Source organism: Dromiciops gliroides, chromosome 6 (assembly GCF_019393635.1).
Source record: "Dromiciops gliroides isolate mDroGli1 chromosome 6, mDroGli1.pri, whole genome shotgun sequence".
Lineage (NCBI taxonomy): Eukaryota > Metazoa > Chordata > Mammalia > Microbiotheria > Microbiotheriidae > Dromiciops > Dromiciops gliroides.
The window spans coordinates 168990847-169014471 of record NC_057866.1 but is presented as its reverse complement, the minus strand read 5'-3'; the positions used below and the strand labels follow the sequence as shown (position 1 = coordinate 169014471).

Below are 23625 nucleotides of genomic sequence, written 5' to 3'. Positions count from 1 at the left end.
TTAACCCCCATTGCCCTGCAAAAAAAAAAAAGTAATGACATGATCAGATGTTAGTCCAAATCATCCCCAAACCAGTGCTCTTTTTTCAAATCCAGTTAATGAACATCATCATTACCATGAATGCACGTGAGACTATGTCTTTCAATTTTCATGGAGCCCTTTTTGGTTCTGAAAGTAAATGATTGAATGACTCCATTGATGTTCTCAAGCCCAAGCATGTATGTGGGTATGCAAACACATATGCAAAAATATCCGTCCCTATGTTGAGAGATTCTGACCAGTCTCATTTCTGCTTTCCCAATGCAGGATAGAGCAAAGTAAGCCATTTGCTAAAACATTGCCCCAAATACCTCTAGCCTGAATGACGGGATTATTTCTAAATCTAAATTCACCTCTAGGATCCTCACCAAAAGGACTATGTGTTTGTGTGTGGCATGTTCAGCAACTCAAATTCCATCTGTTGCTTTCAAGACAGTGGACTTTATTGTATTGACTTTGCTGTCTTTTCTGATGGCAATAAATATCCTGTCCAGAGTGGAACACCAACTTCACCAGTGACCCCTGCTGCTTAAAGCATACAATAGAGCACATCCAATCTAAGACACAACAAGGATCTCTGGGCTGCGCTAGCTGATTGTTTCTGTTTCTCGCTGCTTCCATTCAGGATTCCCTAGTGTGCGGCAAGATTCTTTGCTTAAACCTTAAAGGAAATTCACAAGGGGCCAAAACAGATCAATGGAATAATAAATTGCCCAAACCCCAGAAAGTGAAAGGAGTGGTTAGCAAGATAGGGGTTAGGGAGAGGAACAGGGAAAGAAAAAGAAAGAAAGAAAAGAAAAGAAAAGAAAAGAAAAGAAAAGAAAAGAAAAGAAAAGAAAAGAAAAGAAAAGAAAGAAAAAGGAAGGGAGGAAAGAGAGAGAAAGAGAGGAAGGGAGGGAGGCAGGCAGGAAAGAAAGAAAGAAAAAGAAAGAAAAAATGAAGAAGGAAGAGAGGGAGGCAGGAAAGAAAGAAAGAAAAGAGAAGAAAGGAAGGAGGAGAAGAAGAAGAAGAAGAAGAAGAAGAAGAAGAAGAAGAAGAAGAAGAAGAAGAAGAAGAAGAAGAAGAAGAGAAGGAAGGAAGGCATATGAATGTTTAATGGTTTAAAGTCTTGGTTAGAAGCTAGGACTGAGGAATCACTGAACTAGTATGTTCAAGACTTCAAGTTTTTTTTGGGGGGGGGGGGCGGAGGGGGGTGTGGTGATGAGTCCACCAGGTGCTACCAGCATGTAACTATCCTGAGGAGCTCTCTTTTAGAGAAATCTACTAAAAGAAATTCCTTCCTATAAAATATCTTGCAACAGAAGCAAGGATTACAGGTTGACAAGAGTGTCTTTTTGAGAAGTAAAAGCCCAGGAAGGTAGGAATAGTACAGTTCAGTTGTTTGCCAAGTTTGTGCTCTGCCCACTCCTCAACCACCACCACCACCGTGCCCCCCCCCACCGCCGCCAGCCTCGTTCATCTCTGGAATTGCCCAAATAAACAATTCCCCAAAAGGTTATTTTCTTTGAATATGGAAAACTCATAACCTTAAGATCTGGGAGTCACCTTAGAGGGTTTTCTAATCCAACCCTTCATTTTCCAGATGACGAAATCTAGGCCCAGAAAGGCTGTACTGATTTGCCCAAGATCAGGACTGGGTTAGATTCACACCCAGGTCCCCTGCTTCCATATTCAGGGCTTTCAAAATTGGCCCGTAGGGGCAGCTAGGTGGGGCAGTGGATAGAGTAGGGCCCTGGATTCAGAAGGACCTGAGTTCAAATCTGACCTCAGACACTTAGCTGTGTGACCCTGGGCAAGTCACTTAACCCCAATTGCCTCACCAAAAAAAATTTAATTGGCCCCTAATCGGTTTCAACTAAAAACAAAAGTCTCATTTCAGCTTCTTTAGCTTGAGTTCTTCTTTGGCACAAAAGAAAAATATCATGTAACTGCTTTCCTCCAGCCAGCCTTCCTCTTGCACATGTCCCCATAGATCCAGCCATGCTCAGGAATAGCAATTAAATATCTTCTCTTTGTAAAGTGCTCTCATACACTCTGTCTTATGATCCCCATTTTACAGACCAGGAAACTAAAGCTCAGAGAGAGGTTAAGTGACTTGCCCAATGCTGGGCTTGACCCCAGATCTCCTGATTGTGAGTCCAGTGCTCCTTTCTCTAAAACATACTGCCTCACCTTCCAGCTGGGTGTTTTTTTTTTTTAACTGAACTTCAAATGTGTGGATTTGTTGCTTCTGTCTTTCATCATACCTGTCAGCTTTGCCTAGCCAAAACAGAACTGCTTTGAAATGATAGAGGAGAAAGAGAAGAAGGAAGGGAGGGAAAGAGGGAAGAAGGAAGGAAGGAAGGAAGGAAGGAAGGAAGGAAGGAAGGAAGGAAGGAAGGAAGGAAGGAAGGAAGGAAGGAAGGAAGGAAATAGAAAAAGAAAGATAATGGACAAATATATGTGTGCATACATGCACATACATGTGTATATGCATGCATGCATATATGTATACAACTAAAAGCAAACAACATTTATTAAATACTTACTATATGCCAGGCACAATGTTAAAGTACTGGGGATACAAAAAAAGACTGTTCTCAAGGAGTTTATATTCTAATAGATGAAGACAAAAATTAAGGGGAGCTGTTAAATGGAGGATGAAGGAAAGCAGTTGGTGACAAGGTGAAGAGAATGAAGTGAGCTGGAAATGATATGAACAGCATGTCTGAAGTCCCATCGAATCAGAAAGCAAGGCTAAGGACAGAGGCATTCCAAGGTGGTCAAGGCAGCTGGTGAGGAGTCCTAGAAGCAGGTGTCTGGGTCTTACAGAAAGAAGGAAGATACCATTGGTTGTGGTTTATCAGCCTCTTCTAAGACAGCACACCTACTCAGGACAGGCAAGTACCCTGGACTGGACATGTGCCCCAAAGAGAGGAAGTCCTCAAAGAGGAACCAGAGTCCTTTTATCTGTTGGTGACTCAAATCCATCTTTCTTTTTTCATGTTTCCAAAAGAGAGACCAAAGCCCTTGTTAAATATGAGTGGGAATGAGTTCTATAAAAGGGTCCTGGGTTTGAAATACAGTTAACAAGTGAATCTCATGCTCTGACCCTGCTTTTCAAATGAAAAGGGCAGACCCCATCTCAAGATCAGAAATCTGCACTTAGAGTCTTGGAGCATCATTTACTTTGCTAACAGCCCCACTTTTCGATTTCTTTCCAGAATTTATTCTTTTTGTTGTTGTTGTTTAGTCAGTTTCAGTCATGTCCAACTCTCTGTGACCCCTTTGAGGGGCTTTCTTGGCAAAGATACAGGAGTAGTTTGCCATTTCTTTCTTCAGTTCATTTTACAGATGAGGAAATTAAGGCAAACAAGGTTAAGAGACTTGCCCAAGGTCATACAGCTAGTAAAAAGGCCAGATTGGAACTCAGGTCTTCCTGACTCTGGGTCCAGCATTCTATCCATTGTGCCACCTAGCTGCCCTCTAGAATTTATTCATTGTACCTCTTAAACAGCCTAGGTCAAAAATAAATAATACTCTCACTGGACGAGGGAAAGGAGAAGAAGGGAGAGTAGCACAAAGTAACTAAGTAATAATCAAATAACCTAGCAGATGTCTGAAATTCACAAGTGTAGTACACCGTCAGGCCCCTTCCAAATTCAACAACAGCCAAATTTCAGGAAACACAACAAGGAAGAACAAAGTGTCTTCTTTGTTCAATGCCCCACCACACACAGCCCAGATTCATTTATGTGGCTGCACCTAACCAGGTAAAAAGGCACTAACTCAGTAGATAATATCAACTACTGCAATGCTGAAAATCACCAGCCAATTTGACCCTGTCCTCGGCAAATAGGCACAGTTCTCTACTCAACCCAGAACCAAAGAGGGGACAAATGTCACCAGCACATAACAGAATGAGTTCACAGAACAGGATGGTATATTGCTACTTGCCGGAATCTGAATGGAAATAATTTGTGGCCTCCAAACCATTGCCTTGGTTCTCACTTTTCAAGAAAAGTTAAGCAAAAATGTATTACTCATCTACTCACATGACTTTTGGGGGGGGGGAACAGGGCAATGAGGGTTAAGTGACTTGCCCAGGGTCATACAGCTATTAAGTGTCAAGTGTCTGAGGTCAGCTTTGAACTCAGGTCCTCCTGAATCCAGGGCCAGTGCTTTATCCACTGTGTCACCTAGCTGCCCCCTGCTCATGTGACTTTTAAGGAAATACTTGTCATCTGTTTCCAAGAAACCTTTTCTTCTCTGGATCTGCTCTCACCAAGCTGTCAGGAGTGATGCTGATGTGTGAACTGAGGAGACTTAACAACTTCCAGGAGGGTTTGCATTTCCCCTGCAAAAAAGATACCAAGACAGCTCCTATCTCCTTCTTAGGACCCTTGGCTAGGGTGGGAAGAGAGAAGAAGGAAAAGAGAGCCAAGCTCCAGAGCACCTATATTTTTAACTAGGAATGGCAACCCTAAACATGTTCCATGGGAGAAGATGTACTTAGAACATGGGTCAAGGGCACCTGGGTATGCTGGTGCCCTGCAACACTGCCCCTAAACCTTTCTATACACTAGCCCATTCCTACTTCTGTGCCCCCCCACCATGAACCCTGTTTTACTTCCTCGAACACCTATGCCAAGAACCAAAGGAATGTAGCTGTAATGATGGGAAAAGGGGCCATGGGATTGATATTCATGGATGAGACAAGACTCTCTGAGGCTGCCTTTTCAATTCAACGAAAATTAAGTTGAATTCAACAATTCAACTATGTGCAAGGCATGAGAGGTAGCCCTTGGGTAGTCAACAAGCCTTCTTGCATTAAGGTGCCAAGCATTGTACTAAGCTTCCCAACAAGGAAAGGTAAAAATACAGTCACTGAGGAAGAAAACATGCAAAGAAATATTGTGTATATAAGATACAATATCCGGTGTAAATAGCAGGTCATTTCAGAGGAAAGGTAGTGGAGGGAGAGGGCAGAAAAGCCTGCAAGAAGGTAAGATTTGAGCTGAGTCTTGAAGAAAAGCCAGTAGGCGGAGGTGAGAAGAGAGAATATTCCAAAGGGGGGGGGGGGAATCCAGTGAACAGAAGATAAATATGACCTTGGAATTAAAAACACCTTTCTTCCTGCCTCATCCCAGAGTGCTCTTGTCTCTTTATGTCTCTTCCCATGCTTGCTCTGGCTCTATCATTCTCCCATACATAAAAAAATCCATAAACGTAATTAGGAGAGGGACGTGGGGGTGGGGCTGACAAGAGCACATGGCATATGGTGGCATCTGAACCATTCTCTCTTATGGCCGGAGCTCAGGTTTCCTCTCTGCTCCCCGGTGCAGTACAAAATGAGTCTGCCTAACGTGTTCTAGAGGAGATCAGGAACGTCTTGTCTCCAGCGAAGGCTGAGGGGCTTATCGGCAGCAGGTCCTCTTAGGCCAGTTCAACACCAACCAGAGCAGATGCATTCTCAGAGAAGTCCGAAGTCCCTGTTCCTCCTGACGCTAGAAACTGTGGATGTAGCAGAAAACAAAACAGGGACCTGGTTTCAGAGGCCCGGTATGTACCAAGACTGAGCAAGAAGGTCTCTGGAAGTAATCTTGTCACCCTCCTGCATAAAAGGAGAGGAATTGTTAGGTTTGGGGAGGAGGGGTTGGGATATGGATGGCTTTATTTTTCTCCTTTAAACTGCCCCAGGTCCTGATAACAAAGGGAAAAAAATAGGACCACTGACTCTGGAGTATGACCTTCTTCCCCTACCTCCCCCAAAGAAAGGAGCAATGTGGAGTAGGAGTGTTTCCATCCGGTATTACTCGGTAAGGTTTTTGTTCCTGAGCACTTGGGATTTTAGGGAAGGGTACCCTTTTGGTTGGAGCAGTGACCCCTAGAGTAGCTTCTCTTTAAGGCGGGTCTCCCCTAGGCAGTCTGGACTAGCCAAGTTAGAAAGAGTGAGGAGTTCCCTAGACCCCAGCCTTCCAACCCCGACCCTTTCGGTGGCGTGGGGGCTTGTTCTTAGAAGACGGCCAGGTACTACTAGAGAGGTGTGTCAGTCCTCTCTCTCTCTCTCTGTATGTGTGTGTGTGTGTGTGTGTGTGTGTGTGTGTGTGTGTGTGTGTGTGAGAGAGAGAGAGAGAGAGACAGACAGAGACAGAGACAGAAACAGAGAAGAGACAGAGACAGAGAAGAGACAGAGACAGAGAGACAGAGAGACAAGCGGCCTTTAGATGGGAAATTGAGAAGGGGTTGGCGTTGAAAGTTTGCTTTCGTGTAATCCGCAGCAAACCACGGTAACTGTCCCCCTGTGTGATGTGTCACTTAGAAGCCTCCGACTGGACGTGGAATTATAGTGACTCGTTTGTCCCAAAGAAGAGCTGGGAGGTTCCTCAGCACCGGAAGAAAGAGACCTAGAACTAGCCACGTTCCTCTTTGGCAGCTTTTCAAAGGACACCCAAGCAATCTCCAGGGCCAGCCCGTAGTGAGGCTTTGTAACTTCTCTTTTTCTATCCGATCCCGCAGACCCGCTGGAAGTGTGAGATCGTGTGCGCGCGAGCGCCCGTGGCTCCCAGGGTGGGGAAGGATGGGAGGGGGGAAAGGCAAGGCGCAGCCCAGAAAATCTACCCATGTGCCGCTATCCTTGGAGACAGAGAGGAGTTCGCGCGCCTCCCGGTGGCCAATAGGTACAAATGGTACTTCGTGCATTGAGGCCTGACTCATCCAGGGTAAGAAAGGGGACCGTGAGATTGGAAAGGCAAGGATGGAAGGAGGTAGGTCGAAAAAGCGAGGGACACGGGGAAGTTGTCACCACCCCAATTCGGAGGCCTTCTGGTACCTGGAGGTGGAAGCTGGAGGTACAATCTAGAACAATGGCTAGGCAACTGAGTCTTGTGTTGACCCGTGCGAGAACTGTGAGGGAAAAGAGTCCATCTGGCTTAGTCTGCAAGCAATTTGTTCCTAGGTTAGAAACCTTTATCTTGGACGCCCAGAGTTCCGATGGGGCTTCGCTGAGGTGTGGTCAGTCAAGTGCACCTAAAGGGAGGGGAGAGGAATTGGAAACCATGCCCCATTGCCTCCAGTCGTCACCACTCCCTCCCCAGATCTGTACCTCTCTTAAGTACCTCCCTTGGGAGCCCAGACAGGTCATGCAGTCTGCAGCTGCGTGATTCTATTTTCTTGGAAAGACCGGTTTCTAAGTAGTTTGTGTTGTTTAGGGGTATGGAGGGGAGGAACGTTTGTTTTTCTCGTTTTAGCCAAATGTATGCAGAACCACAAGAAGCCAAGTACTGATCCCTTAAGAGCAAAGCGCCTTCTGCCTCCCAGCACCTCCTGAGTATTGTACCAAAGGGTGCAGACGAATCGATTTGTAAAGACTAAAAATACCAGCCCTAGGTCCCTGATCTGATATATTTCTTTCTGCCCAGTAGTTCAGTAAAAGGATGGAGCTTCGGATTGTCTGGGGAAGACTTGGGAGAGAAATCAGCCTTTGTCTCATTCCCCGTTCCCTTCCCCCTCCCCAACTCCTCATTTTACATGCAGCAATAAGTATAGGAAGAGAGTCTTGGGAGAAACCCTGTGAGTCTTTGGAAAGCCTCCCTGGGAAACCATGGAGCCTTTCAAGGCAATTCCTGGAAGTGATTATAGCTGGGAGGGAAGCAGATGACTACCCATAAACCTATTGAAAATTTGGGCTCCCATCAGAAAGGTAGCAACCAACCATCATCATCAACAACAACAAGCATTTATTAAGCTCAGGCACTGTTCTAGGAGCTACTGGAAAAGACAAAAAATAAACAGCCCCTGCCTTCAAAGGGTGTCCTCCGTTGGGGGAAAACAATGTTTAAATATACGAGAAAAATTTTTTAATCCATATACAAAATAAGTGCAAGTTAACTGGAGGGAAGCTAACGGTCCTAACTGGGGTGGGAAAAAGGAATCAGGAAAGGGCTCCTATAGAAAGGGAAGACAAGCAAGCCACCACTCAGGGCTTACCTCGTCCTGTTAGTTCTTTCAGCACTGGGCAGCAGCCAAATCAACACCGAAGGAAGGAGCTAGGAATTCCATAAGAGTTAGGGATCCTACTGTCTGGAAGTGGTAAGAAGTGCATTCCAAGCATGGCATGGAGTGACAGCTTAAACGAAGGCACAGAGGCAAGAGAAACGAGTCCTGTGTGAGGAACAGCAGGGAGACTTCTTGGATTGTACCCATGGAAAAGAAGAAGGCTGTGAAGAGCTTCAAGTGCCAGAGGCCTTTGTATCTTCTCCTAAAGACAACGAGCAGAGGCCTGACAGTCATGCCTGTGTCTTGGGAAAATTGCTCTACCGACTTTTGTGTGTGCAGAATGGATTGGAGAAAAGAGAGACCAGTTGGATTATTGTAATAGTCCAGGTGAGAGATGATGAGGGTCTTAACCAAGGTGGTGGCCTAGCCAAGTGGAGAGCCTACCTTATAGCTCTGAAGAGTCTACAGAGTGCTTTGGCAAATATGATAGAATAATAATACTTTCATCCAGAAGAAACCTTTGAGATTGCCTACTCTAACTCCCTTGATTTACAGATGAGAAAACTGAAACAAAGACAGGGGAAATAAGTTGCCCAAAGTAGCACAAGTATTAAGTCTCGAGGGTTCTCTGAGTCAAATCCAGTGAACTTGGCACAAAACCATGCTATACCTCTACATATAGGATTTTATCTTCACAAACAAAAGAACCATCAGATAAGCGTTGCTATGCCCCATTTTACAGAGCAAGAAACTGAGAAATAAAAGAGACTTGCCCAGAGTCATAGTCCTGGCTATGAGTGTTATAACTGGAACTAGAACCCAGAACTACTGATGCCTAGTTGAAAACTCTCTTCACTAAAACAGAAACTTAAAATTTAGCTTCTCGGTTAAAAACAGCTATTTTAAGTAACTTCAAGTCAATTAAACTTTTTTTTTAAATTAAGTACACAATATGTGCAGCAGGCAGCCTCACACAGAGGTGTATAAAAAAGATGGCTGTAGATACCAGAAGATCTGGGTTATGCCCTTCCTCTGGCATATATTTATTAGTTGTGGGACCAGGGACTATTCAATTAACCTCTCAGTGCCCCCAGACAACACTATAAGGCTCTAAGTTACAAAACTGCTGAGAATCTGCACTGATGTGAGGAGTTTCCACACCAGGAGATCCCCACTTCGATGAAGTTGCTGAAAGAAAAAACATATCAGCAAAGCAATGGTTATTATATAAATTCTTTGCCCACAAGGAGGTTATCTTCTACTGGATCAGTGGGACACCTGCGTGGATCACAGGGAGTTGTTCAATTAAACTGATGAAATATTTTCAAGGACAGTGCAATTTTTTTTTTTTTTTTGCAGGGCAATGAGGGCTAAGTGACTTGCCCATGGTCTCAGAGCTAATAAATATCAAGTGTCTGAGGTCAAATTTGAACTCAGGTCCTCCTGAATCCAAAGGCAGTGCTTTATCCACTGCGCCACCTAGCTGCCAGACTGTGCAATTTTAAGCTGATATTCAGTGTGTCACACCTGATCTCATTAGCTCTCCCAACTTGCAAAGGGATATCGATTTTAAGAACAATGGGCATATATCTGATGCTTAGTGGCTCTACAGGTTTATCCATTTAATTAGAAAGAAAAAAAAAATCTCAAGGAGAAGAAGAATCATTTTTAAAGAGGTAGTAAGATTGTGTTGTCAGAAGCGGAAGGGAGAAAATGTCTGACCCTCAAAATTCTTCCAGTTCGGACTCTGTCCATCATTAGTTTTCCATTTTCACACTTTGCAGGCTCGGTTTTCCCCAGGTTGCTCTACCTATTCCATAAGAGTGAGGGCACTTCTACTGGTCGGAGAGGAATCTCCACCGACCAAATGAAGTTTGAAAAGGGAGATAATTTTCTGGATAATCTAGGCCCACCCCCCTTTTACAGATGAGGGAAAAGGTCACATATCATAAATAGACGATGTGATGATATTCGAACACAGGTCCCCAAATCTAGCATTCTTGCCACTAAATCATGACGGTAGGCATTCCATTCCCCAGGTAATCAATCTTCTCAACTTGGTCTCAAAGCCATGAGTTCAAATTCTGACTTTGCCACTTGGGGGCAAGTCATTACACGTTTGTCACAGTTTTCTTCTCTGTGAAATGTAGGGGTTGGACTAGATGACGTCTAGGATACCTTCCCGCACTCAATCTATGAACGCATGTCCTATTCAAAACAATCACCACAGAGATTTTTCTTACGCTTCCTCCAGAAAGGGGGGGGGGGGAGGGCGGCAGATTAACACTTTGGCCGGGATGTGACAGCAGAGTTTTTTACTTTGGAGATCCATAGAAAGGAGAGGTGGAGCACCCTCCTCAGATAGACTGGGTTAGGCCGGACTAAGCTGTGCACAGGGATCAGGGGTCTGAGCCAGGCTGGACAAAGCAGCTCGTCGCCTCTCCTTGCCTCGCCTCGCCTGCAGCCCCTCTCCATCTGGAGGGTGGCGGGAGCTGCTCAGATCTCCCCAAACCAACGCGCAATTCTCTGAAAGAATCCCTTCCTTACCACCCAGGTTTGACCGGAGACCGAGGCTCGCCCTTTGCTAGCGGGGAGGGGGGAGGGCAGAAACTGATTCAGCCCTGGTGACCCCAGCGGTGGCGGGGCCACTTGCCTCGTAAAAAACTCCTGGGGAGGACGGCGGGCTCCGCGCGCTCTGTCCGCCTCCCGGGAACGCTGAGGTCCGCAGCGCGCGCGCTCCATTGCCTAGCTCTTTGTTCGGGGGGCTTGCGCTCAGAGTGGGGCTGTTTGTTTGAAACAATTAGAGAACAAGAACTGGGGAGTACTTCGTGTGTTTGGGGCAAAGGGTGGGGTGAGGTGGGGGCCGTTAAGAATTTCCAACTAGAAAACCCCCAACATCACCCTCCCCACCCCCAAGAAAAGCAGCCCCAGAACTAGTGACCAATCCTCCTCGGATTACCAGCGAAAGGCTCCTCCCTTTCTCCCCTCCCCACCTCGATTTGCATAAAAAAGCCAGGATAGCTTGTTTGGCCCCTAGCACCCGATCCGGCGGCCGCCACCGGTTCCGAACCCCGAGTGGTTTCCCAAACTGAATGAGGTCTAAGGAGGCCCCCAGAACGCCCCTCGCCGTCTCTTTCTCCGCGCCCCTTCCCACCCTCCTGCTCCTCCTCCCCCCTGCCACTGCTTAGTTCCTTGAATCTGACCAGCGGCGCGGAGAGCTCGGGTCGAGGGGGCGGGGGGAGAGTGGGGTTGCTTAGGAGGTCGCAGTTGCTTTTTCCCCTTTGCTAGAACCCTTTCCGAGGTCGAGTAGCCCAAGATGCCTCAGGGGCCCGGCTCTCTGCTTCTGCTCTTCCTCGCCTCCCACTGCTGCCTGGACTCCGCTCGTGGACTCTTCCTCTTCGGGCAACCCGACTTTTCCTACAAGAGAAGCAATTGCAAGCCCATCCCCGCCAACCTGCAGCTGTGCCACGGCATCGAGTACCAGAACATGCGGCTGCCCAACCTCCTGGGCCACGAGACCATGAAGGAGGTGCTGGAACAGGCGGGCGCCTGGATCCCGCTCGTCATGAAGCAGTGCCACCCGGACACCAAGAAGTTCCTTTGCTCGCTCTTCGCCCCAGTCTGCCTCGATGACCTAGACGAGACCATTCAACCCTGCCATTCGCTGTGCGTGCAGGTGAAAGACCGCTGCGCCCCGGTCATGTCCGCCTTCGGCTTCCCCTGGCCAGATATGCTGGAGTGTGACCGCTTTCCTCTGGACAACGACCTGTGCATCCCTCTGGCCAGCAGCGACCACCTCTTGCCGGCCACTGAGGAAGGTAAGAGCCCCGCCCCCCCCAGTAGTCCCCAACAGATGAGAAGGAGGTGCAACTCACCCCCCAAGCTCCCAGACTTTTGTGCCCTCCCCACCTCTTCTCCGGTAGAGTCTGCAGTGAAGAGGCGTCAGGCTGCTCTGCTAGATCCCTCCCGACCCCAAATAACCTGATCGGGTACCAGATCAGGCTAGGTGACTCTTGTTCTCCCATCTCACTCGGGTAGAGGTGACGCTGTGATTTTTCCTAGCCGTGAAGCATAAAGTGAGAGGGCTGTGGATACCCCCCCTCCTCTGAGTATGGGAAGGAAGGAAGGAAGGAAGGAAGGAAGGAAGGAAGGAAGGAAGGAAGGAAGGAAGGAAGGAAGGAAGGAAGGAAGGAAGGAAGGAAGGAAGGAAGGGAGGGAGGGAGGGAGGGAGGGAGGGAGGGAGGGAGGGAGGGAAGGAAGGAAGGAAGGAAGGAAGGAAGGAAGGAAGGAAGGAAGGAAGGAAGGAAGGAAGGAAGGAAGGAAGGAAGGAAGGAAGGAAGGAAGGAAGGAAAGAAGGAAGGAGCAAGCTTCCACAGGTGTTTACAGTCAGTGCAATATTGCCATTGGTTATAATTCCAGTCCCCATCACAAAATCTGTAGAAGCAAATATTCACCTCGATTTTACCTTAACAGGCACTTTTTTGTCCATTTCAATATTGTATCATGGAAATAAAGTCAGAAATTGCTCCCTGCAGGAAGCTCAAAAAAGGGCACGTTAGCCGTCCATTGCATCCGAGTTAGTTTTCCTACAAAGGGGCAATTGGAAGAAGGAGATGGGGAAAATGCACAGTGTTTGGGTAAAAGGTGGTTAAAGAAGAAATATGTGAAGAGGGCACAAAGGAGTCTTCAGGGAATAATCTTTCTACCACTATCTGCTTTTATCTGAGGGCTGGTTTTAATTAACTGGGGAAAATCATGCAAAAGAGAGTTTCCCAAGTTTTTAAAAACAGGGGGGAAAAGTTCCTGTGCAGAAACCATCAAAGCAATGAAAACCTCATGGGCTCTTGATATTTTTCCCAAAAGGAAAAAATAGACAATGTGCCTGAACTGATTTGGGCTCCTCAAGGGATGGCAAGGGGACTCCTTAATCCCTTTCAGGGCGTTCAGCAGGATCTCCTTTTCAATCTCTAATTGCTTTCTACAGCCATCATTAGTTAAAGAAAATGCAAAGTTGCTTAGCAGTGTTTCCTGGCATGCATCGGGAGTTTGCAATCATCTTATTGGTTAGATTTCTAATTTACTGCAAATGTTTGGCATTTTTCAAGCATTTGTCCAACATATACCATAGACCAACCAATGCAGGTTAGTAACATTTTATATACATTCCTAGAGCTTTAATGGAAATGTTGTGGTTCCTTCTGTTGCTTTTGGTTCGTATTACTTACACTCTCTCCCTCGTGTTCTGGGCTGTCCATTTCTCCACTAAGGTCTTTTTGCCTTCCAAAAATGAAGTTTATATGCTCAGATATGTGTTTTTTGCTGTGTATGTAGCTAACATGATAAAGGATCATAAGTGGTCTCTGCCTCCTAGGACTCACAAACAGCTTCCTAAAGAAAACTCAAGTATACATTAGTGACAATCACCAATTCAACATATACTTTAGAGACACTGTGAATAAATACGATTTAAAATGTTAGTGCCTGGAGGAAAAATTATTGCCTTTGTTTTTTGTTTGTTTTTTTAAAGTTAGCTTAGCTGCTCCAAATGTTTTTTCTCAGGAAAAAAAGTTCCAAATCCTCTTCTGAAACAGACAAGACAATGGGGATGATCATGACACCACAACCCCCACCCCCCAACACACACACACACACACACACACACACACACGCACGCACGCACGCAAGTTTTCAGTCTCAGAGACAAGAGATTGGCTACACAGCCCACCTTGCTTTATCTTCGGATGGAGTCTAATTAGTAGCTTTTCAGATTTGGGTTGAATTCGAGGAAAAAAGGAAAGAGAGAACTCTATTCTAGGTTACTTTTAAATGTGAAATAAATTCAGGGTAAAACAAAAAGCAGGCTGGCTACATTTGCAAGGTAATGCAGAATCTGTTCCAGTATGCTAATGTAATTAAGTACAGTCCTCCCACAAAGTCCTAGGTATTCATCCATCAAGTATAGTCTCCCCAATGGAAATGGTACTTGCATACAGGAATTGTTCAAACGTTGACCCTGTATTTCGGTCTTCAAAATATCTTGGAATTTTTTACTTGAAGCTCAGGGCTCTGCTGATCTAGGAGGAAAAATCTAACTCTAGTGGCATCTTTTGTCCTCTCCCTCCAGCAGAAGGGAAGAGATGATTGGGGAGGGAGCCTTGGGTTTCTGGCAAATTTGTGGTCAGGAAAGATTCGGTGTTGCTGTTGGGGAGAAAACCCTGGTTGTTTGGGGTATGAACTTTCAAGACAAAAGTCTTCGTAGGAATCAGGCTACATCAAGGAATCGTCTCAGGGACCTTTCATAGAAAAAGAGCCAGATCTGCCCAGGTCTCGTTCTGGTTTTAGGTGATTGTGCACAGACTCCTAGATCTTACTCTTTAGAGACTCAACTTTTCCTTCCCATTCATTAGGCATTCATTGGAACAGCAAATTACTGCTCTCAGAAAGTAATGGACCAAAAAGGGGACTTTTAGTCCCCTCGAAACAAATGGTTCTCCTCCCCCTATAAAAAGACAATATTTACCCAGTGAGCAGTTGCAGCCTTAAAGGAAGGTGTGAGCTGAGGTACTGGGGGAAGCACACACTGCTACAAACCACTGGATGGAAAAGTTAAGTTCTTTTTAAAGTTACCCAACGCCACCTGCTGTTCCCTTTTAACCAAACCTACTAAACCCTATTTTTCCCATTTCTAGCTCCAAAGGTGTGTGAAGCCTGCAAAAACAGAAATGATGATGACAACGACATCATGGAAACCCTTTGCAAAAATGACTTTGGTGAGTGTAAACAGGAGCACTTGGGGCATCATTTCATACATGGAAAGTTTTATCAGAGGACAAACCTTCAGTCTTAATGTTACCAGAAGTAGCTATATAGTAGCTTCACCCATCATTTGACAATTGCACCCATTTCCTTCTCATCGCTTAAAGAAACTTTTATCTGCGTGGGTATAATACATTTTCCAGGAAAGTATAGTCCGGTCTTTATTACCTCTGTGTAGATTATCCATTTTGCCTTTCTGTTTTAATCCCACATTAATGTACTAGTATTTCCTCATTCCCAAGAACTTGCTAGGGCCACCTTCTTCTCTGATCAGTTCATGCCTGTCAAGATAATGCAAACAAAAATCCTCATTAGCCCAGGGAAAATTTGATCATGTAATGGATCAGAGAGTGATTTGAAGTCAGAAGTGGGCTTAAATCACAGTTCTTCCACTCACTGCTACCTTCGCAACTTTTGGCAAGTCTCTTCATCTCTCTCAGCCTCAGTTTCCTCATCTGTCAAATGAGGGGTGAGGGACTAGATGATTACTAAGGTCTATTCTAGCTCTAAAATACTATGCTCCTCAGGAAATCTGCCACCAAAAGGAATCATCATTCACTCCAAGCCAAATACGTTATTTTGGATACTCAGTTTGGGGGAAATGGTATATTCTTCTATATCCTCCTTGCCTTGCCTTCTGCCATAGTCAAAGAACTAAGAATTGTATGTATAGGGGCAGCCAGGTAGATAAAGCAAGTCAAGGGTCTGAGGCCAGATTTGAACTCAGGTCCTCCTGACTCCAGGGCCGGTGCTTTATCCACTACACCACCTTGCTGCCTCCTGGATGGACTTTTGAATGCATTGAAAGTTTAACTTTGCTTCCTATGAGCTCAGCCTCCTTAGAATATGAGCTATTCCATTGTGAGGCCAGTTAACCATTCAGCTTCAGGTCATCCAAGGTATCCCCAACATAATTAAAAATTTATAAAGCACTAATTCATACATGTTGTACTATCTTGGGAATAAAACAAGTAAAACACAGATGGTCCCTGCTCTTTACCACCCAAACACTCCCCCATTCGCATCCCTGATTCTTCCTGAAATAAACAGGTCAAGTCAGACACATACAGGATTTGTAACTACTTCCAATCCTTGTTCCATAAAAAAGTATCCAATAATAAATGAATAAAACCAGGCTTCCCAGTTCTGCCCCCATCTGTCCTTACTTTCCATTTTGGGAGGAATGGTCACAACTCCCCCAGCAATATGCTCTCTCATCCAGGAAACTTCAGTCACAGGGTCTCCAAAAATATGAGCTTCCAAGCCAAGTGTTCTTTCCAGAACTTAATGCTGAGTGAATCTTCTCCAAGACTAAGTCCCTAGCTTGAAGTAGGCTGGCAAGAGACACAGAAATTCAGTTGGCATCACCATGATCACTTTTAACCTCAGTGGTACCCGCCTAAGTCAAAAGGTAGACAATTAACTGTTTCACACACTAGAAGGACAATCACTCCACAGCTTTAGGGTTCGAATGGAATCCCAGCTAACAAGGAAGGGGAACAAGAAAAAGAGGCAGAGATGGCTTACCCAGGTTATGTTCCCATGATCACTAAGCCTGAATTGAAAGTATTCCTGCATATTAACATCTCAGTTAGTTTTATATCATTAGGGGCAGCTAGGTGGTGCAGTGGATAAGAGCACCGGCCCTGGAGTCAGGAGGACCTGAGTTCAAATCCGGTTTCACGCACTTAACCCTTACTAGCTGTGTGACTCAGGGCAAGTCACTTAATCCTCATTGCCCTACCAAAAAAAAAAAGACATAATTATAGTCCTGCCCCCTTATTTGTGAGATGTTTAAAAACTTAACAATTAAGCTTTCCAAAAGCAGAATGGGCTGCCTTTCCATGGCTGGAAACATTCAAGTAAAACGTGCATAATGTCTTTGGGGGCAATTTTAGAAAATATTGCTATTTGGGTATTAAATACTCTTTGAAGATCCTTCTAATACTAAAACGCTTGTTATTTGGTGAAAATAATAAATTCTTAAAGAGTCGTGATTAGTACTGGGGGAAAAAAATGGATGATCCAAAAATTACTAGAAGTTCATTAAAATGCTGTCTCAGGTTACATGCTGAGGTACCTCATTATAAGAGATTAGGCCCCTCGAATGAGTTTCTTCCAGGAACTAATCTCCCTTTGGACAACGTCCAAAACATACTTTTGGTATGGAATTCTACCCGTTAGCATATTGCCTTCTATAGGTTGTCTCCAATATATTTCACTTCGGAGTGCAGTCACACACACTTCCATATATTTTTGTTCCAGAACCATGGGGTAGAGTAAAAAGGGAGGAGCTTTTGAAGTCACTATAGATAAGTCCCAAAACAGATTGACAGTTAACTATTTAATAAATGACTCTCCTGGTGAGTCAATGAACTACAGAAGAGTTGTTGGAGGTGTTGTGCTCTATTCTTTCCCTTTACAACAAGAAAGATACTAATATGGGGGCAGCTGGGTGGTGCAGTAGATAAGGCACCAGCCCTGGATTCAGGAAGACCTCAGTTCAAATCTGGTCTCAGACACTTGACACATACTAGCTGTGTGACCTTAGGCAAGTCACTTAACCTTCATTGCCCCTCAAGAAAAAAAAAAAAAGATAGTCATAATATAGATTCCTGAATGTGGAAGGGAGAAAAAAAAACACTTTTCACCCATCTCCTTATACAGAATAGCCAGTCTATTTGGCATAATCCTGGGTAAATTCTGACTTAAAATCAAAACATTTTTATTCAATGCTTTCCTTTGCTCATGTGAACTCGGGCAAATCATCTATACACTCTGAGAAATGGAAATCATGATACCAGCCCAGCCAAACTTAAAGGCTTGTTGTGAGTGCAAAGGGAGAAAATTTACTTAAAAACACTATATAAACGCAAAAGACAACGATAGTATAGCCTGACAGGGAAATAATTTTCCATGCCCTCCTACCTTTGGGAACCTGCAGTGGTCATGTAGGCCTGTTTTCTCTTTTCACAGTGGGGACATGGAGTTAAAGCTGAACATAGCTGTTTTGCCCATTTTGTTTTGCATTTTGCACGGTTCTTTATGATTATAAATAGCTTTTCAATGATTTTACTCCCCCACAACTATCTTTCTCATGTCACCCATTCAAGTAGATGAGGAAGATGGACCTTGCAGAAAGACTCAGAATGTTCCTTCCCTCCCATCTGAAGCAGGGGAGATTTTCTTCTAACTGTGCTTTATAGCACAGATTTGGGGAGAGAGGAGAGAGAAGGGAGTGGAAATGGTGTATTTCCTTCATTTTGCTTTATCCTGGAAAGCGTCAACCCCTTCTCCAGTACAGTTCTGAGGCATAAACACTGTTCAAGTCTTACCACTTGAAAACCAGAAATCAATGTGAGTCTTTCTCTCTTGTGTATTTCTTCCCCTCACTTCCATTCTTGGATATGTACAATATATATGGACGACATCCTTCATCTAGACTGGGAACTTTCAGGGGAGGAAATAAGATCTTACATTATTTAGAATTTCCTAGATTGTTCTCAGTTCCAAAGTCAAGGAGTTCCCTGGGAAATCTGGGCAAAGATTAGTATCTTAGAGGTAAGAGGAGTTGAAACAATACCTTCCAATGTTGACTCCTTTTTTTTTTCTTCCTGATACCTGAGTCAGTTCACACTTTCCAGTGTATACATCTTCCTTCTCTTGCTAGCCCTGAAGCAGAGAGCAGGGAGATGAAAGAGACAGCAGGAAGAGTTGGCCAGTGGCATTTCCATTCGCTTTAAAAAGACACAATAGGACATCTTCACTGTGTTTAGATTGGCTTTTTCCATAACTTAAGTCTCGTGAATGCCGAAGACTCCATTTTGTAGTCTGAGTGCAGGCAAAACACCAGGCAGAAGTTAGACGGTCTCCAGCACTGTTCAGTTGACATTTTATCATTTCTTAGTTACTGGGAGAAGCCATGAGATGATAGGATGATGGGTTTAGAGCCAGAGGAGATCCTAGAGGTCATCTAGCCTGAGTCTCTCATTTTACAGATGAGGAAACTGAGACTCAGAGAGAAGTCAACTGACTCACACAGGTAGGAAATGACAGAACCAGGATTAGAGTCCTTTGCTCCCAAATCCAGTCTCCTCTTCATTACAACACACTTATCCCCCATATTCAGAGTTTATACAAATTATTAAGAACTAAAAAAAATAATAATCCTGGGGCAGCTAGATGGCACAGTGGTAAAGCACCGGCCTTGGATTCAGGAGGACCTGAGTTCAAATCCAGCCTCAGACACTTGACACTTACTAGCTGTGTGACCCTGGGCAAGTCACATAACCCTCATTGCCCTGCAAACAAACAAACAAAATAATCCTGCAGTAATTAAATGAATTAAATGAAGTAATTAAATGAAAATAAATAAAAACAAAAGCATCCACCGATGTTCATTGCAAGCCTTATATTTTTATATTCCCAAGCAATAGAATGGAATTTCTGGTTGTCTGAGGACCTTTCTATACACTGCCACACAGCATCACCTCCACCAATCCTAAGATTAGTAACAAAGACCCAGTAAATAGCTTGGGGCTATTAATACTCTTCTCTGAGAGGCAATGTAGTATCATGGGATGAGCTCCAGACTGGATGTTAGAAAACCTAGAGTCTCATCCCAGTCCTACTATTAACTAATCCCATGACTTGACCCATCTGGGCCTCAGTTTCCACATCTGTAAATGAACAAAATGGCTGAGCCAGGCTGATTATCTCTGAGACCCCTTTCGGCTCTTAACATTCCTCACTTTCCCTCCTTTCATGGAGTCTTGAACTGTAATTACAGCAGATGAGTTTCGTTTTTTTTTTTTTTATTCTGGTCCCTAGGAATCCTGTTCATGACTGTAAAATGTGTCTTTTATAGCAAATCACTTACTTTTCATTTTAGCAATCTATTGAGTTTACTTACCCATTTTTGGAAATGGTACATATATGATCTGTAAGTGCCTTGGCTAAGCCAGTGATAGCATATGACGATGAGGTATTTGGAGAAACCCTTTTACAGTTAAACATGTTGTACTCTTAAAAAGCTCCTTGCATGGCTTTTCCCCTCCTCCTAGTTACTTTACCAAATCAAATGCAGCTGTGAGATCAATTCCCCTTCCCTGTAATCTGTCCTTTAGAAAACAATGATTGTGTAATACAATTTCCTTATAGGTTTGTCCAAAAACCTCTCCGACATAATAAATTGAGTTTAAAGTTTACAGCCACAATGAGGATCACGTTTCACCTAAGAGTCAGACGTTTCTTTTCATACTGAAGTTTCCAATAGGGGAAGTCAATTGTTGGGCATGTACCACATACAATCTACATACAAACACATGCACTCCAGGGGCTTTCTTTTGGAAGTGCTAGGAAACTAGGAGAGAAGTTAATTGAGTCCCAAAAAGAAAGAAAGAAAAATAAAATAAAGGGAGGGGAAGGGAGTGGAGAGGAAGGGATGGTTGATTGGAAACAAAATGCCTGGCAAGCCTTTTAAGTCTATAGAAATTAAGCCACCTGTGCCTGCCCCCCATCTTGGTGTCCTCTGGCAGTTTCATTAGCTTCCATGGAAGTCTGAAATCCCTCCCTCCCCCAGGTCGTGTTTCTGGGCACTAATGGAAGGGGGAGAAGGTCTCTGTTTCTCCCCCCCACCAAACCCCACACTCCATCTTACTCATCTACCACTCTTTTTACCATAGCCCTGAAGATAAAAGTAAAGGAGATAACTTACATCAATCGAGACACCAAGATCATCCTAGAAACGAAAAGCAAGACAATATACAAGCTGAATGGAGTGTCAGAGCGAGATCTGAAGAAATCCGTGTTGTGGCTCAAAGACAGCCTACAGTGTACCTGCGAGGAGATGAATGACATCAATGCCCCGTACCTGGTCATGGGACAGAAGCAGGGTGGAGAGCTGGTGATTACCTCCGTGAAACGGTGGCAGAAAGGGCAGCGAGAGTTTAAGCGAATCTCCCGCAGCATCCGCAAGCTCCAGTGCTAATAATCCCTTCTGTCTGCCTGGGTTCCTTGCGTGGCGCATACTGGTGGTTCTGCTCCCCGCCAGGCTGAGCGTGTCCACCAGGGACAACTTCCTCTCACTTAACTAGCCTCCACACCCAGCCCTATACTTATCACTGCCTTTTGCACCTTCTCACTCCAGAATTTCCTGAGTTTTGAAATTCCCAGGAAGCCAAGAGAATAGAGAGCTATTTTTCACTTAAAAGAAAAAGAAAAATAGGGAAAAAACCCACCAAATCTTATTTGTATATGTATATATTAAAAATTGTAATAAAAATCATGAATATTTTATGAAATGTTAAAATAGCTTGCTTTAGGCTAGTTTGGGATAAGGGAAAATGTGGACCAGGCATGATGGTGCACACCTTGTAAACTCTGCTTACCAGGGAGACTGAGGCCAGTGCATCAGTTGGCTTGAAGAGTTCTGAGATGCAGTAGGAACAAAGCCTTGTCCAGTGCCCCAAACTAGGTCAAGCAGGGAGCCACCAAGCTGCCTGAGAAGAGGGTGAACCAACCCTCTTCTGTAGCAGGTCAGAGCTTTTATGTCGATCAGTAATGGAATCAGGCCGGTGAGTGTACGCTGCAACCTGGGCGAGATAGGGAAACCCAGTATCCGTTCAAAAATCACATGACTCGGGCTTCAATTTTTTTTTCTTTCTTATTTGGAACATCTATTTTTTATGTCACTTACGATGCAGTAACATGCCTAATGCTTCACAGTTCTATATAACCAGTCTCTATTGTGCATAACAAAATAGGTTGAGATAGAGCTGGCTGTTATCTCGACCCCTTAATCTTCCTACGCTCCGACCTGGCACTTGAGGGTCTGAGCCTTTCAACATTCATCTGTTATTATTTCATCATGGTTGGGAAATTATGGTTCTTGTATGTGGCATCATTCCATTTCCAGGTACAGGACTTGGATTGATGTCTTTAGCGTGTTTCCTTCCAATAAAAGGCAAAACAGACTAACAGTATTATAACTGATCTGAATACAACGTTAAACTTTTTTTAAAATAATTTTACTTAATTTTACAATTAAACCATTTGTAGCCTGCCTGTAATATACGTAGTGATTTACCTAAGAGAGTTGTAAAATATTGCTTTAATCAACACTGTAAATATTTCAGATAAACACTATATTCTTGTATATAAACTTTACACTATGTTTTACCCATTGACTGTCTTCTCATTTGTCCTGAAATGTCTTTTAATGGGAGAGACTGGGAAGGGAGCAGTATAGAGCTTGACTATCCAACCTTTCAACCAGCTAAAATATCTGTGTCTATCTTGTTTTCCCACTGTCAGCAAGTTAGGTCACATGCTTGGCACATTTTAGGGTGGGATCATCCATAAGGTGCCAATTCTCAGGTCCTCAGCTAGAACAACATACAAGGAATAGCAAATAGTCATGGGCCTATAGGTGCCTCAATGCAGTCCATAGGATCATAGATTTAGAGTGACCTTAACCAACCTGGGGTCTGCAACTTTTAAAAAATATTTTGATTGGGGGCAGCTAGGTGGCACAGTGGATAAAGCACCAGCCTTGGATTCAGGAGTACCTGAGTTCAAATCCCACCTCAGACACTTACTAGCTGTGTGACCCTGGGCAAGTCACTTAACCCTCATTGCCCTGGGGGGGGGCAAACAAAGAAAAAATATTTTTATTAATTGTGTTTAAATTAAATTGGCTTCCTTTGCAATCTTATGCTTTTCATTTTATGCATTTACAAATATTCTGAGAAGGGTTCTGTAGTCTCTTATGTGTCCATAACAACATGAAAAGGGTTAAGAACCCCTGGTTTAGAGTTAAAATTATCCTCAGGGGTGATCTGGCCCATTCCCCTCAGGATACAGATGAGGCAACTGAGACCCAGTAAGACTAAGCTATTTGCGCATTCTAATCCATCCTCCATTCAGCCAATAATTCTGAGGCATCGATCTAACGGTGTAACCACTACCAACACCACACTGGCCTCAATAAGCACCACTGGTTTCCTATTACCTCTCATATGAAATATGAAGCCTTTTGTATGATGCTTAAAGAGCTTCGCAACCCGGCCCCTCCCTAGCTTTCCAGTTTTCCAAATTCTACATCCTTTCAGGCACACTATGGTCCTGTCAAAGAGTCTCCCTTACAGTTCCTTGAATACAAAAGTCCATCTCCCTTGTCTGTGTCTTCACACGGACGGTCCCTTTGCCTGGGATGCCCTCCCTCTCAACCTCCAACTTCAAGACTTATTTCAAATGTTATTATTGTCTGTCCTCCATTCTCAAAGGAGACCAATAATATCACAGAGTGACGTCATGATTATGAGTGAACTGGGTTTAAATTAGGCAGAGAGACTCGAACTTATCAGCTTCACTCTCTCTTCCAAAGTCATGAGTGGATGATTTTGACATTTTTGACATCTTCGATGTCTGACCGAGCTCTAAGCACTCCACAGCACCTGCTTTGGTCCTGACGAAGAGTCAAACATGAATGAAACAATTCAACCACAACGACATGATCTCTAAAGGTCAAGTCTAGAGAGTTACAGTTCTCCATAGGGAGGAGAGAAGTATCAGGATGGATGGCAAGATGTCCAAGCAGGCCTTGGTTTCTGGGTGGATCACTTGTTAGGCAAATTGAAGGAAAAGACTGGTGAATTGAGGAGGGATTGAAGAAGCATCTATCCAAGACTCCATACTTATTATGGATCCAAAAAGAACCCATCACCATGGATCTGTTGATCTCATTTCCTCTCAAAAGTCTTCAATGGCATGGCATCTTATTACCTACCAAGT

At 44.2% G+C, this 23625-nt stretch overlaps 1 protein-coding gene and 1 long non-coding RNA gene across 2 annotated transcripts; one reads left to right on the top strand and one right to left on the bottom strand.

Annotated features, from left to right (window-relative positions):
• Positions 1–10314: 10314 nt before the first annotated feature.
• On the top strand, positions 10315–21968 carry SFRP2 (secreted frizzled related protein 2). The gene is made up of 3 exons (XM_043971563.1): positions 10315–11834; positions 14706–14786; positions 20517–21968. The coding sequence occupies exons 1-3, from the start codon at positions 11333–11335 to the stop codon at positions 20819–20821; spliced, it is 888 nt and encodes a 295-aa protein (XP_043827498.1). The 5' UTR covers positions 10315–11332; the 3' UTR covers positions 20822–21968.
• On the bottom strand, positions 14974–18449 carry LOC122731450. Its single transcript, XR_006353594.1, has 3 exons — positions 18416–18449; positions 15999–16166; positions 14974–15113 (listed from the first exon to the last, which is right to left on the bottom strand). It is a non-coding gene; the product is annotated as an uncharacterized LOC122731450 (long non-coding RNA).
• Positions 21969–23625: the final 1657 nt, after the last annotated feature.

Coding starts and splice junctions, on each gene's coding strand:
- SFRP2 (XM_043971563.1), top strand. CDS start 11,333: ATGCCTCAGGGGCCCGGCTCTCTGCTTCTGCTCTTCCTCGCCTCCCAC. Junction 11,835..14,705: donor CTTGCCGGCCACTGAGGAAG/GTAAGAGCCCCG, acceptor TCCCATTTCTAG/CTCCAAAGGTGTGTGAAGCC. Junction 14,787..20,516: donor CCTTTGCAAAAATGACTTTG/GTGAGTGTAAAC, acceptor TTTTTACCATAG/CCCTGAAGATAAAAGTAAAG.